The sequence below is a fragment of the Macaca nemestrina genome, chromosome 11, assembly GCF_043159975.1.
Source record: "Macaca nemestrina isolate mMacNem1 chromosome 11, mMacNem.hap1, whole genome shotgun sequence".
Taxonomy (NCBI): domain Eukaryota; kingdom Metazoa; phylum Chordata; class Mammalia; order Primates; family Cercopithecidae; genus Macaca; species Macaca nemestrina.
Window position 1 is genome coordinate 85,308,326 of NC_092135.1, and position 14,563 is coordinate 85,322,888.

The 14,563-nt window shown below is 31.0% G+C and overlaps 1 protein-coding gene across 2 annotated transcripts in view; it reads right to left on the reverse strand.

Moving 5' to 3' along the window:
• Positions 1 to 2,546: 2,546 nt before the first annotated feature.
• LOC105468251 (calcitonin receptor like receptor) overlaps positions 2,547 to 14,563 on the reverse strand; it is a 106,752-nt gene continuing 94,735 nt past the window's right edge. For both annotated transcript variants that reach the window (XM_071073032.1, XM_071073031.1), the window contains 3 exons: positions 12,756 to 12,974; positions 12,565 to 12,606; positions 2,547 to 7,079 (listed from right to left, as the gene is read on the reverse strand). In XM_071073032.1, the coding sequence (XP_070929133.1) occupies positions 6,864 to 7,079; positions 12,565 to 12,606; positions 12,756 to 12,974 (477 nt within the window). In that variant the 3' untranslated portion in view covers positions 2,547 to 6,863. The remainder of the gene's footprint in view (positions 7,080 to 12,564; positions 12,607 to 12,755; positions 12,975 to 14,563) is intronic.

Here is a 14,563-nt window from a genome sequence, read left to right on the forward strand (position 1 = left end):
AGAGTTCTGTCTTTAATACTGAAGGATAAACACACAAGCCCTTGGGGAAAAAAAAATTTACAAGGCACTTCAAACTGTTGGCTTGTGAAAAAAAACAGATGCATGAGTACACACTTGCACTTTCTGTATAAGTGGAGTGAACCAGGATTTTGAGAGCATTTTTTCTCTGGTATCTAGCTTTTTTGGTTGCACAGGAGATGGCTTCATGAGATTGCTAATCTGAGATCCAGCTGAACAGTAATTAATTTCATAAGACTGAAACAATTGATGAGGGCAATTTTATTGTGTTACTTGTGTGAAATGTTGATTTTCTTTTCATATTCTACTTACTGGATATATAGCTCAAACCCTTCTGTCTCATCTTAGGATCTCTAACACACAATAATTTTATAAATATTGCTTTTAAAGTGAAATAATGCGTTTAGAAATAATAGTAGATTCTAACTTCGCCTCAGAATGTTAGGGGAAAAACATTAAATATCCTTACTTTTCATGATAATATTGTTAATTGCATAACTCCAGTAAGAATGTACCATCCTTTCTACCACTATATAATGGGAAAAATGGATTATACACTAAAGGACTTACGTGGAATGTCATGTATCAGAATAACGGTCATCAAATTATGGTCATATTGGGGAACAAAGTTTGGCTATTCTACGGAGCCTGTGCCTACAATGCTCTCCCGGAAACACTGGCCTGGTATCTAAATCGCCTGGTAACTGGCTCCATGTTCTAGCCTTATAGGTGAATTATAGGTGAAGGAAGGTCAATTTCAGGAATGCTAGAGATTACAATAAATTTTAGGGACTTTGAGAAAGAGAAATATATTCAAATTTATAGACATAGCAGATGAAGTCTGACTTTTTGTGCATAGTTTATTAATGTCATAGATAGCAAATAATATAGGCTTTCAAAAATCCAATTAAATATTCCATTTTAAAACTTCGAGGCAGAAGTTAAATTTGTAACCATAATGGTTGCTCAGTACTTTATAGTTAACAAATTAGATAAATTAGATGAAATGGACAAATTTCCAGAAGAAAACAAACTACTGAGACTGGCTCAAGAAGAAATAGACAATCTGAATAGACCTTTATTAAGTAAAGATTAAATGAGTAACTAGAAAACTACCTACATCTGGCTAGGGCCTAGATAGCTTCACCACTGAATTTGTTAAAGAAGAATTAATACCAGTTATTCACAAATTCTTGCAAAACTATAAGAGGAGGAACTACTTTCCAACTTTCTAAGAAGTCAGTATTACTCTAATATCAAAACAACACAAATCTCAGCACTTTTGGGGGGCAAGGCTGATGGATCAATTGAGGCCAGCAGTTGAAGACCAGCCTTGGCCAACATGGTGAAATCCTGTCTCTACTAAGTATATATTTATATATTTATAAAAATATATATTTATATTATATATAAATATATAATATATATACTAAGTATATAAAGATATATAATATATATTTACATATACTAAATATATAATGTGTATATTACATACAAATATATATGTATAATTTATATATTATATATACCAAATATATATTATATATTTATATTTTATATTCATATTTATAGTATATATACTATAGTATGCATTTAGTATATTCTACAAGAGATCCAGAATAGCAAAAACATTGTGGAAAAGAAGAATAAAATAGAAGAATTCATACTTTCTGATTTCAAACTCACTACAAAGCAAAGGTAATAACAACAGTGTGGTTTGAGCACAAGGATAGACATATATATATATATATATATATATATATATATATATATATATATATAAATGAAATAGAATTTTAAAATAAACCCATGAATCTATGGCTGATTGTTTTTTGATAAGGATACCAAGACCTTTCAATGGGGAAAATGGTCTTTGCAACAAATGATCCTAGAACAAATAGCCACATGCAAAAATATATGAAGCTAGACCCTTACCTCACACCACATACAAAAATTAACTCAAAATGGGTCAATGACCTAAATATATAAGCAAATCTATAAATTCTTCATGATTTTGAATTTGGCTAAGGATTCTTAGATGTGACACTAAAAGCATGAGCGACAAAGAAAAAATGTACTTAATAAACGTTACCTTTTATGCATCAAAGGACACAATTAAGAAAGGGATGAGACAATTCACAGAATGGGAGAAAGTATTTTCAAAGTATCTGAAAAGAGACCTATAGTGTGTGAGTATATATATATATAAATAAGAAGACAACCAAATTAATAATGGACCAAGAATCTGAATAGGTATTCCTCCAAAGAAGGTTACACATGGCCAATAAACATATGAAAAGATGCTTGACATCTTTAACCATCAGAGAAATGCAAATTTAACTACAAGATACCATTTCACATCCATTAGGATGTCTAAAATAAAAATGACAGGTAATAACAAGTGTTGAGAGAAATGGAGAATTCAGAACCCTTCATACACTGCTGGTGGGAATGTAAAATGATTGGCTGTTTTGCAAAATTCCTGAAAAGAAATGAAAACTGTGTACAAACAAAAACTTGCAAACAAATGTTTATAGGTATATTATTTATAATAGCCAAAAGGTAAAAGCAAAACAAACATCTATCAACAGACAAATAAATAAATAAAATGTGGTATGTTCACCCGATAGAATAAAAGGAAACATTGATACATGCCAAAACATGAAGGAATTTTAAAAACATTATAAGTGAAATCATTTAGTCACAAAAGGTCACATACTATAGATTACATTTATATGAAAGTCTAGGGAAATCTTTTGAGACAATGTAAACTAGTTGTGTTTATAGCTGGAATGAAAGTAGAGATAGAGGGATAGAGAAGTGATGGCTAAAGGATACACTGTTTCTTCTCAAGGTCGTAAAAATATAATGAAATTGGTGATGGTAGCATGTCTCTATGGCTATATTAAAATATACTCTACTAATATTCTAAAAACTGCTTTGAATATGAAATATTATATGATATGTGAAGTATATCTCAATGAAGCTGTTAAAACGTGCAGTATGGTTCTAGATTTGTAAAACCAACTTGAGGAGGTCTATATTGTAATTAACACTCTCATGTACCTGTCTCAACAATAGGCCAAACCTTATGAAACTAGCAATATTTTTAATCAAGAATATTCTTTCTTGCAGATTAGTATAATCACAAGGAGGAGAGATTGTAAGAAAAAATGTTATGCCATGTAATTGACAGTAAATAAAATGTGTTCTTAAAAAAGAAAAAAAAGAAGAAATTTTTTAACGTATGCCATGTAATTGACAGTAAATAAAATGTGTTCTTAAAAAAGAAAAAAATGCAAGTGTTTTAAATGGGCGTTTTTCCAGAAAACAGATAATGATGTATATTATTCTTGATCATAAAAATAAAAATTAATTATTAAGTGGAATGAAACTGATTATTGTCCTAAGGATAGAGTGGTTTTGCACTTACTAAGTTTATTTCAGCATTTTTAATATTCTCATATAAGTGTGATATTTTGAATTCTCCTTTGAATTGTTGTAACATCTTACTTGTTCCTTCATTAATTAATGAGTTAAACAAAATCTTTGAAACATTTTCATTTTATATTTGTGTGAGAGCCATGAATATGCCCTCTTTAAAAATTACCTTTAAATACTTATTTTTCTTTCTAATATTTAAACAAAACTACAAAATGAAATATAGTAGATAAAAGAGATGAATTTCTGAACATTTTCTTATTTTGAGACATCCTTTTTCTTCTTTCAGCATAAGAAGGAGTTTGCATCCATCGTAGTATATTTGGATTTTTTTAGTTTGGAAAACAAATCATGACTTTTTCTTAATTGGTTTATTGAATTCATTTACTGGTTTACTGAAGACTTTAAGGAAGGCAAAAGAGATATTTTGTTAAGAGATTTGTTAATTTTGAGAAGTATCCCATTGATTAATGTAAGAATTATGTTTATAAATTAGATTATTTGGCACTCTAGTAAATATCAGTGGAAATAAACTTTAACTCATAACTTTAATATTTTCATACAATCAAAAATAGAGATATACTCTAAGTAGGCATAACATAAATTGTTACAATTGATCAGAATATCTTGAATATATTTTTACAGATAACTAGTGGTTTCTACTAGCAGATTAAAATCAAGAGAAAATTAAAAGTAAGTTCACATTTTAAAAAATTTATAAGCAATAAATACAGCACTACAGCCACCACTAATTCTATGTACATTGGATTACATTTAAACAAACACTGCATTCAAGAATGAATATTTTATGAATAAATGCATTGGAAATTAACTTTAGGAAAGAAAATGACAAATTACAATTTAGAAAATTAAAATATGACTCTCACAAGTAATCACAGTAAAATGACAAATCTACATTTTAAAAGCTAGAAATTCCCCAAATTTATTTTTTGACAGCAAAGAAGTTTGCTTTAAAAAAGTGTCAGATTTACTTTGCTTTATGAGTATGATACAAAGGTATTAAGTAGCATTCAGCTTTTGAAGAATCTAACATTTAAAATTATTCTAAAAATATATGAATATAAAACTAACAGTGATTAAACATGAATGACTGCTACTCCTCAAGACTTTACAACAGATAAACCCTGGCTATAAAATAAATCTGATCTAGAATTGATATTATGAAAGCACAACAAAAATACTTGAAAATTACATGTTCATTTTAATATAATCTCTGATAATTCAACATTTTTTAATGTCTACTGTCAAGATGGTTGACTTCACAGTTTGTCTAGAAGAAGGCTGATATATGTCAACATGGTCAGCAAAGGATTTAAATATGGGTCTTTGAATAATAAATAGCTAATAATTGAGTTTATTGAAATGAATTTTTGTATAATGTAGGCAGTTAAAGGTCCAGAACAGCCTGCGTTCCTTTCTATGGCAGCTCGCTATGAAATTCATGTTTGAAACAAAACAATACTTTTTCATGCATAAATTATGAATGTACTGACCAGACCATTCTATATGTTAATTCTTACTCATTTAGATAATTTTTCTTAGCAATTTCAAATAAGTTCTGAACTCACCATCTATTGACAGCTTAAGAAACAACTTATGATGAGTAATTCATTAGTTTCATCCATTTTAAGCAGATTGACACACTTAAAATAGAGATACACATGATTTTCCCAAAATTGACTTTTACTAATTGAAGTCATTCTTGTTCTTCAGAGATTTCAGTGGAAAATAACATTAGAGAAACTGAATCCCATATAAATTTCACTTTAGTTCATTAGCAAGGTTTTCTTCTATCTTTATTTAATAAGGTCTGACAATAATTAAATAAGATCTGACAATAATTTTTTCTCAATGATATATTCAAGTATTTCCCTGATTTGTATTATATACAGTAGCTCTATTAAAATATTAAAGCATTGTATATGATATATATTGTGTCCCTCTATTTTTTTATATTTCTTGAATAACCTGGGACATTTCCAAAGCTATGTATCTTCATATAGTGAAAGTCAGTAAAGTAATATTTTAATGGGGTAAAATCTATACAAGTAGCAGATTGGTATTTATCACAGTAGTTGTTTAAAATTTCTGGATTAGAATGTGAGTTCATTGTCAAAACGAAAAAAGAAATATGTCAAACACACCTATTATTAAGGTATGAGTCATCAAAACAAATATATTCAATAAAATAGTGACCTTGTGTTTTTAAAATAAATATATCTTATGATAGATGTTTCTGTTCTCTTAGTTCTCAGACTTCTGATGCTGGCATCTGGTTGTCTTTAAAATAGTCACCAAATATAGAATTCCAGACTCTATTTTATTTAAAAAATCAGCCCAGATACAGTATCAGATATTAACATGCACACATTGTTGCATTATATATTTGCTTTAAAAATTACCTAGGTTGTATGTATTTGATTTGAGACTGTAAAATAAAATAATGGAGTATTTACACACTCATTTCTCACAATTTCTTTTTACAAAATTCCAAGAAAATAAGAAATCCTTCATTGATTTTCCTTATATAAAATGATCGCTAATTTGTTTCTACAGTAGAAATGAAAGGGACAAAATGTATATTTACAGGTACGAATTCCCTCCCGCTGTGTGGTAAAACAGGAAGAAGTTGACAAGGTGTTCTGTAGCATCAACTAAGATGTTTTCTTAATGATATAGAAGTAGGATTGCATATTATACATCCTGTTCATCAAATTTCGACAATGGATATGCCACAAGATATAACTGATGTGTCAGCAAATGAGTAGATCGTAACAATTGTACTCAGTTGCTTTTCATAGAGAAAAGAAAGCCAGCAGGGATAATTCACTTCTGGTATTGTCCATTTGAGAGGGTCATTACAAAAAGGACTACAGCACTCTCTGGGCAAAATAAAATGTCAACTGCCCCAATCAAGATGGGATAAAGAGTTTTAAAACTAAAAGCTAATTTTCCCTTCATGTCTATAGGCCTTCACTAGGTCTTTTGGGGCAATAAGGGTAGAATCATGCCCAACATGTATATTTACTTTTACAGTCATTTGTTTGTGAATTCATGCAATGGTGTGCTGGAGCTGGCTTACACCAGCTCAGAAAAGTTGATTGTGCTTTTCTCCAATTCCACACTTGGTGATGTCAGGTTAGTAGTGTCACATCAGGCGTAGTGGGAGTATTTACTGGCAAATATTACAAACCAGGATTTCTTTTTTCCCACTTACAGCTGGATATTACACTCTTATCAACACACTACCAATTTCATGTGAGGCTTTTCTTTATGATATTCAAAAAGCCATTTAATATTGAAGTCTTCTGGCTTTAGAGTCATGGATCCAAGTCCTTGAGTTAGGAGTGGCACAAAACAGTCAGACAACCATCCTTCTATTTTCAATTATATAAATTTTCTGGTTTTAAGACAAGATTTTCAATATCATGGATGCTTTTCCCATTTAAGTGTTCACTAGGACAGTCATGACTATAACCTGGACCGTCACTGATTGTTGACACTGTGTAAGACGCACTACGAAGAGCTTCTGAGTTGGAAAAGCTGTTTCCAAATTGGATTTTGTATTGATTCCAGTTTCTTCTCAGAATTGCTTGAACCTATCAATCAAAAAGAAACAGAAAGAACAAGAGCAACCCATTAATTGAAATGAAGACATTGTTTTTGAAGCACAATTAAATAGGTCTTGGAGAAGAGCTTTTTTAAAACAAGTTATGTTAATTAGTGAATAATATAGCTTCATTTTCTTACTTAATTTAAAAAATTAAGTTAAGTGTACCATCTTTACATTAGGAAATGTATTACAATTACATCGTACTTTACATTCCATTGATATTTTTCATGCCATGTTTTGTCTTCAAAGCTTTTATAATGCGTATGTATTCGTTGTTGCCAAACAAATAGGTAATCTGGACCCCCATTTACAAGATTTCATGTACAACATCAAGTTTTATATTAATGTCTTTATTAATAGAATGAGAAGACAATTCGTAACAGGATTAGAGAAAGATATACAAAAGAAAAGAAGTTAGGATACGAAGAATACAAATCAGCAGCAGCAGCAGCAGCAGGGCAATAGCAGCAACGTTTGTTTTTGAGTGATTCCCATATGCCAGAAATTGCGCTACATTCCAAAAAAGGGAGCATGATATTTGTCCTCATGGAGCTTACTACATAGAGGAAAGAAAAGTGTTGAACAAATAATTATACATCTGGTGAATATTGTGAAAAATAAATTTAGGAATGTAACCACTCCACTTTTACATATTTGAATCCTCTTCTGCTGAATGAATTTGCAGTTTAATGACTTCCTTCCCCTCTGTTTGAAGCTAGAGATCAGGGGTAGGTGGGTCCTATACAGTAAAATACTGGTAATAATCGAATGTAAGGCGCAAGAGTGAATTTTCTTCATTGTCAGTCAATGGGCACAAATGAGAATATTTAAAAACATCTCTAGCTCAAGTACCTGGACTTTTTCAGGTCTGATGAGTGGGCACACTGGCTTGGAGCAGCCTGCTTCTAGGTTATGAATGTGTTTGCCAAATCCCTGTGACCCAATCTATATCTGCCCAGAGTGGGTTTGCTTTGAATGGTCTTCCCCAAGCTCTCTATTGTTCTTTGGCTCTTTCAGTGCTTTTCCAAAGGGAACCTGAGCATCTCACAGCAATTTTCTGGTAATTCATTTTCTACGTACTCATGTATAATTGTTTAACTTCGTACTACTTATATAGAATTCCTCAACTTTCTCTTCACCATATCCATGTATACAAATCAATATTAAATCTTTAGAAAGGGTTTACTTCTTTCTTGTTATTTCCTAGTCTAATGGGTTAAAACACACACACACACACACACACACACACACACACACACACACACGCACACACATAAAACCTCAATTCCTACAATTACAAACATTCTATAGAAAATAGGTGTTCCAGGATGTCTGCAGCTTTACAGGATATTCAGAGTTCCTGTTAAAGTATCTTATATTCTGTCACTTAAACCCAAAGTTTATTGTCTCGTTTCATGTAGAAAAAAAGAAGGAGCAAACATAAAGCCAACAATGTATTTAGGTAAAATTAAATGAGGTATTAAAATTACCAGTTAGTTTCACTCTACGGTATAGTTCAAAAATTATATAACTAAAATGAAGTTACTTTGTACTAAAAATTACATGATGATGAAGTTCAGTAACTTCAGGACTTTCAAATTCAATTAAAAAATATATGGTAAACATATCTGAAGAAAATAATTTATATTCATGTAAATGTGCTTTGAAAATAAAAGCATTTATAAGGCAACAAATTTATTTATCTTGCAAAAATTAAACTTTCCTCTCAATTTAGTAATGTAATTCTAAATCCTCCAAATAAAATATCTAAATTAAGATAATTTAAAAATAACATCTGCTATGTAATCACCTCAAAATCATGAGCAAACTAAAAATTGAATGGCTTCAGACTGTGAATTTTAAATACATATTCAGAGATTCAAAATAAAAATGACCATTGACCAATTATCTAGATACATCTGATAATATATATTTTTTATCCTTATTTTTTGTTTCATAAATTTCTTCTCATTTTGTTACTAAATGCTGAATTGGTTGAGTACATAAACAATATAATTTCTGGTTGAGGGGAAGTGGCATATAGCTTTGTATAAAAAATTCTGTATAGACCATCCTGGCTAACATGGTGAAACCCCGTCTCTACTAAAAAATACAAAAAAAAAAACTAGCCGGGCGAGGTGGCGGGCGCCTGTAGTCCCAGCTACTGGGGAGGCTGAGGCAGGAGAATGGCGGGAACCCGGGTGGCGGAGCTTGCAGTGAGCTGAGATCCGGCCACTGCACTCCAGCCTGGGCGGCAGAGCGAGACTCCGTCTCAAAAAAAAAAAAAAAAAAAAAAAAAAAAAAATTCTGTATAATGGTTGAGAAAAAGCTGACAGAAAATAATATCTTAGCTGTGAGTCTAGTACTTATAGTCTTAAAAAGGAAAGTTTAAATTCAATTTGGAAGGAAAATGGCTATTGAAATATATGACTGTTTGCTCTTAAAATATCTACTTTGATTAAGGTCATCACTCTATTTCTTCCTTGCAACTAAATCATCAGAAAAACCATAGAAAGCCAATTTCCTGAACTGTGGGGTCTTACTATAGTTAAAAATAAACCTAATTAAAGATCCACAGGCCTTGTAGACTTATTTGTTTATGTTATTTGCTCTAAGGATGTTACATTTTTCTTCTGCTTCCTCTAATACAATATCACACCTGTTAAATACAACATTAAAGCAGTTACTCTTAATAAACTTTTAATGAGAAAAAAATCAATGGGGAAGAGTAACAAGCAAATTTCCATTGTAAGGGAAGATAGCTGGGTGTTGTTAAAGATATGAATGTTTTTATTGTTTATGCATGACCATGATATAAGTAGTAAGGCAAATATTTAGAATGTGACACTACAACTTTATATACCCATTAACACCCAATAAGCAACCAACTTTATACTCCTTAATGTGAATCAATACGAAGCTTTTATAAAAAGTCTGCCTAGTTCTCACTGAAGGATTTGGGTTTAATTGTTGTCAACAAATCTTTTTTGAACATCTGATTGAATATCTACCCTCAGGTGTTGTTAAATATAACCTTCTGATGACTAGAGTCCTTAGTTTATGATCACAGGGCACATTTTTGTCTGAGGGCACTAGGGATAAAATGAAAGTAATCCAAGCACTTGTTAAGCCACATTTATTTAACTAGTGAGAAATGCTAATAGCAAGATGTTGGCTAAAAAGTACATAAAAGGTGGGAGAGAAAAAAACACAAATATTAAACTAAAGGCAGGCATTTGACCTAATATGGAAAACAAGAAGGAAACTAAGCCTGAGCAAATGATTTTAAGAAGTGCATGACATAGTTGGAACAAAATAAATTTGGCAGTTGTTTCTTCATGTTATGAGAGTGGGAAAAAGTAAGAGGCATTGAGACAAAAAGGGAGGGATCATAGTATTTCTTAAGTTGAGAAATGAATCATACTCAAGCAGGGATTTTATCTCCAGAGATGAAGAAAAGGAACAGATATTAGAATGTTGTGAGGAACCGAAAGATTTGGCAAGAGCCTAGCTCAAAGATTTTGTATTATTGTAATTTTCCAATGTCAAAATTTTCTCAATTTTAGGACATGGCAGAAGATCAAGGTTCTGTGTCCCTTTTGTTTACACAGATCGAGTGTAACAGGAGTGTTAGGCATTACTTTAGATATTCCCTAGGCACTCTTTCTAAATAAAAGGGCCAATTTGGGATTTTGATCCAAAATGATTAATGTTCCTGTTTGCACATGCATTTTTGAAAATAAGTGATTTGACAAATCAAATAATGAGTATGCTGAGTATCTAATGAAGTGGGGCATGGTGCTAAAAACTTCATCTTTATTAGCCTGTATTTATTTTTCTGAGACCTGTGTAGAGAACTTGCTTTAATTTCCCTTTAAGAAAGATAGACACAGGCTCCTGAAGTTTGCCAGCATTTGCCAAAGTATCACAGCCAAGATGAAAAGTAGCATCTTTGGTGTCTAAATGCATTGCTGTGTTTGTTCTTCACTGCCTCCTATTACAAAATATTTTACTAGTGAGTGTGTTTTGAATATTTAAAAATTACTTTATAGAATTAATATCTGTTTCTGTAGATACAGAGGTCTACCTTTCCTATTTCATGCACGTTCTTTACCATGTTGTCCGTATCACTCTCATCTATATTTAATTATTACATCCTATAAAAGTGGCATTTAGGATTGTCTAATTCAGTGTATATAACATTAAATTTATAGAGGTATATAATAAAATCTATTAGAATTTTACTATCAAACAAATGATTTATCTATTTTTTGTAACTGCATTCTCTGTCTATGCTTCTCATTGATTTCAGAAAAAGTTTCTCTTGTCTTGTGTATAGCAGAAGAATTATAGAAGTACCACTTAAAGGTATGAAATATAGTCTACAATGTGTGACAATTCTACACCTCATTACAAATAAATATAGATAAAATAAATGATAATAATATAAATAAATACCTATGTGTTGAACTTGAAATATATTTTAATTAAAAACTAAACATTGAATTTTATTATATGCCAAGATGAGGAAGTAAAAATATTACTTAAGTAAGAGCAAATAACATTTTACAGTTTTTCAATGATGTGTGCATGATTTCCAATGTTCATTTGTTTTATAGGAATGGTTATCATAGGTTCTACCAACTGGTCCCAAGTGTTCCCCATCTGAAGCTTTATGATAAGCTTCACAGTTATTAAGTGTCTGTGTCTCACTCAGCTGCTGTCTGGATTTCTAAACTTTGTTCAATTTTTCCAAAATCCTCCTACAGGTTAAACTGTGTTGAGCAGATTAAAAACACATAAAGAGCTAAGTCAGCAGAGCTCAAATTACTGAGCTATAACACATTTGTATGCATAAGAGATATGTTACCAGTTTTCAAAATGCCTGAAACTTCCCAAGTAGGAAACACATGGATAAAAATCTAGAAGTATCGAAGAGTACATGGTCATGTTATGAATTAGAGCATTCTCTTCTAAATTTCCTAACCCACTGAATTTCTTCCCTGTATAATCGAGCGTTTAATTTTTAAAATCCTTTTGTATTGGCCATAAAGTTGCTTCTGCGGCCTACATTGTAAGATAGGCAAAAAAGAGATGATCCTATTTCTTATATCTTATTTCCTATCACAGTGTATATGTTCTATGAGATTTGGGATTGCCTAGCACTGTATCTCGGGAAAAGCTCAGACTTAATGGGACTCAAAACGTATCTCAAAAGACTAGATGAATACCTTTTGAAATATTTTTAAGTGAGGTTGACTTTTCCCTAGCTTTGAACTCCAATATGACCTGAGCATTTGAGAACCCGAGTTAAACTTATGGTAAGAGATTTTATGTTTCTTTCCCTGATGGAAATAGAATTTAATATGGTTGTTCCTGGGGAATTTATAATTTTATCTCATTTAAATACATGGATAGATAGACAGATAGTAAATATAAAATAATAAAAGGAATAAAATAAATTACCATACCTCTCCATTAAAGAAGCAGAAAATGGTAGAGACCAAAAGACCCTGTAAAAGAAAAATAGAATGATCTGAATCCAAATGGAAAGATACATGTATTTGTAACCAAATAGCTGTACAAGTAGGAGCAAAACTAAAGTTATATGTATATTTAATACGAAACTTCACAAGCTGCCTTCTTAACAAGAATGCCATACCTGGAAGTGCATAAGGATGTGCATGATGTAGTCATATACCTCCTCTGCAATCTTTCCTTCAGGTCGCCATGGAATCAGCACAAATTCAATGCCAAGCAAGGGCACCAAGATAAGAGTAGCTCTCACAGCTTTCATGTAGAGATTGGATTCCGCTTGGTGTGTAACTTTTAACTTGGTGATGAGAACACGTACAATATTTAACAAGAAAAAAAGATTCACCTAAAAACAAAATAAAATGACATCTGAAAAACATTTCATATTTAATATTAAGAAGCATTATTCAAGTATCTCCAATTGTATAAATCTGAAAATATTTTTAATGTACAAGAATATTTTAAAGGGTATTATTGCCTAAAATATTAATTTATATATTTGGAATTGTGATTTATCAATTTAATAAGTATATCAGTTTTATTAAACAAGTTTTTAAAAAGTAAAATTAAATCATGGTATAATTACTGTGGAACATATTCAGTTGAGGAATATTTCAGTGTTTTTCTCAGCTCATTTTCACATGCAATTAAAAAAATTCTGTGGTCTAAAATCTAAAGCTTTTGATCATTTTCAAATCAAAGAAAATAATTGTTTATAGAAAAATGCTAATTTTTAAAGAATCTCCTCTTTATAATGTCCATATGACATACATTCTAAATGTATATTATACCATAATAACCATTTTCATCTTTCAAACCAAAAACTTTCCTGTTTCTTCTTGTAACAATAATCTTTAAAACACCTCGCCAAAGTAGCACTGTAATCCTCTTTTATTTATGAGGCAACTTTGAACCAGCTGATATTCAACCCCGGTCATTCTAGAGCTAAAGTAATTTGACATTCTATAAGACCTCCTGTAATGACATAATATTCACTATTTTTGTGCCTTAACAACTTTCTCGAAGAGACAGTAGTTTCTTTGGATGGGAGACGTAAACCTTTGACACTCTAATGTGACTTAGCAAACAGGGTCCTACTGAAACATATTTATTTCTCTTTCTCTCACATAATACAAGTTTATCTTTTTCTTATTTTCACCCAAGTTAGAGTTTATCTCTTTCTTATTTTCACCAACTCTATATCTTTTACTTTGGTCCATTTTCTCTATGCCCATTCCTTATGCCTTCCATAGAATCATGAATATTAATTCCAGAAGAGCTCCATAGGGGCTAATTGCTATTCACTTTTCTTTTTCCCCACCCTTAGTTCTGGCATCTGCCCTTTGTTTAATAATCTTAAATTTTCAAACTATTAACCAAGTATAATTTATATTCACACAGTTTAAAAATTGCAAAAACTAGTAGTTTCCCATTTATTATAGCAAACAAATAACAAAGAACATGCATTTGCTAAATTGACACGTCTCATAAAAGTAACCGTGCATAAAAATATTCTTCCACTATTTTTAGAAAATTTAATGGAACATATGCTTCAAAAATATACAGTTCACTATAATCCTAATGGAAACACATCTATGAAAAGCAATGTTTGCAAACACAGAAATGCGATAAAGACAAAAGCAGATTAAGCCATTTCAACAGGTGTGAGAATGAAACATAACAAATGAACACGTCAGCTGTTTTTCCATCCATCCTAATATATTCCCTTCCTAAGCATCCATTGCTCTTTAAAAAAAGATAACAATAATCTTTTATCTGCTTAATATAGAATATTTTATAATCTTAATACATTAAATCATAAGTTATAAAACACAGTAGAAACATTGCAATTTAGATCCCAATTATATGAAAAATTTTAAATGCAAAGTGCTTCTCCAAATGGCAAGTCTGATTTAAAATGGGAAACTAGAAACT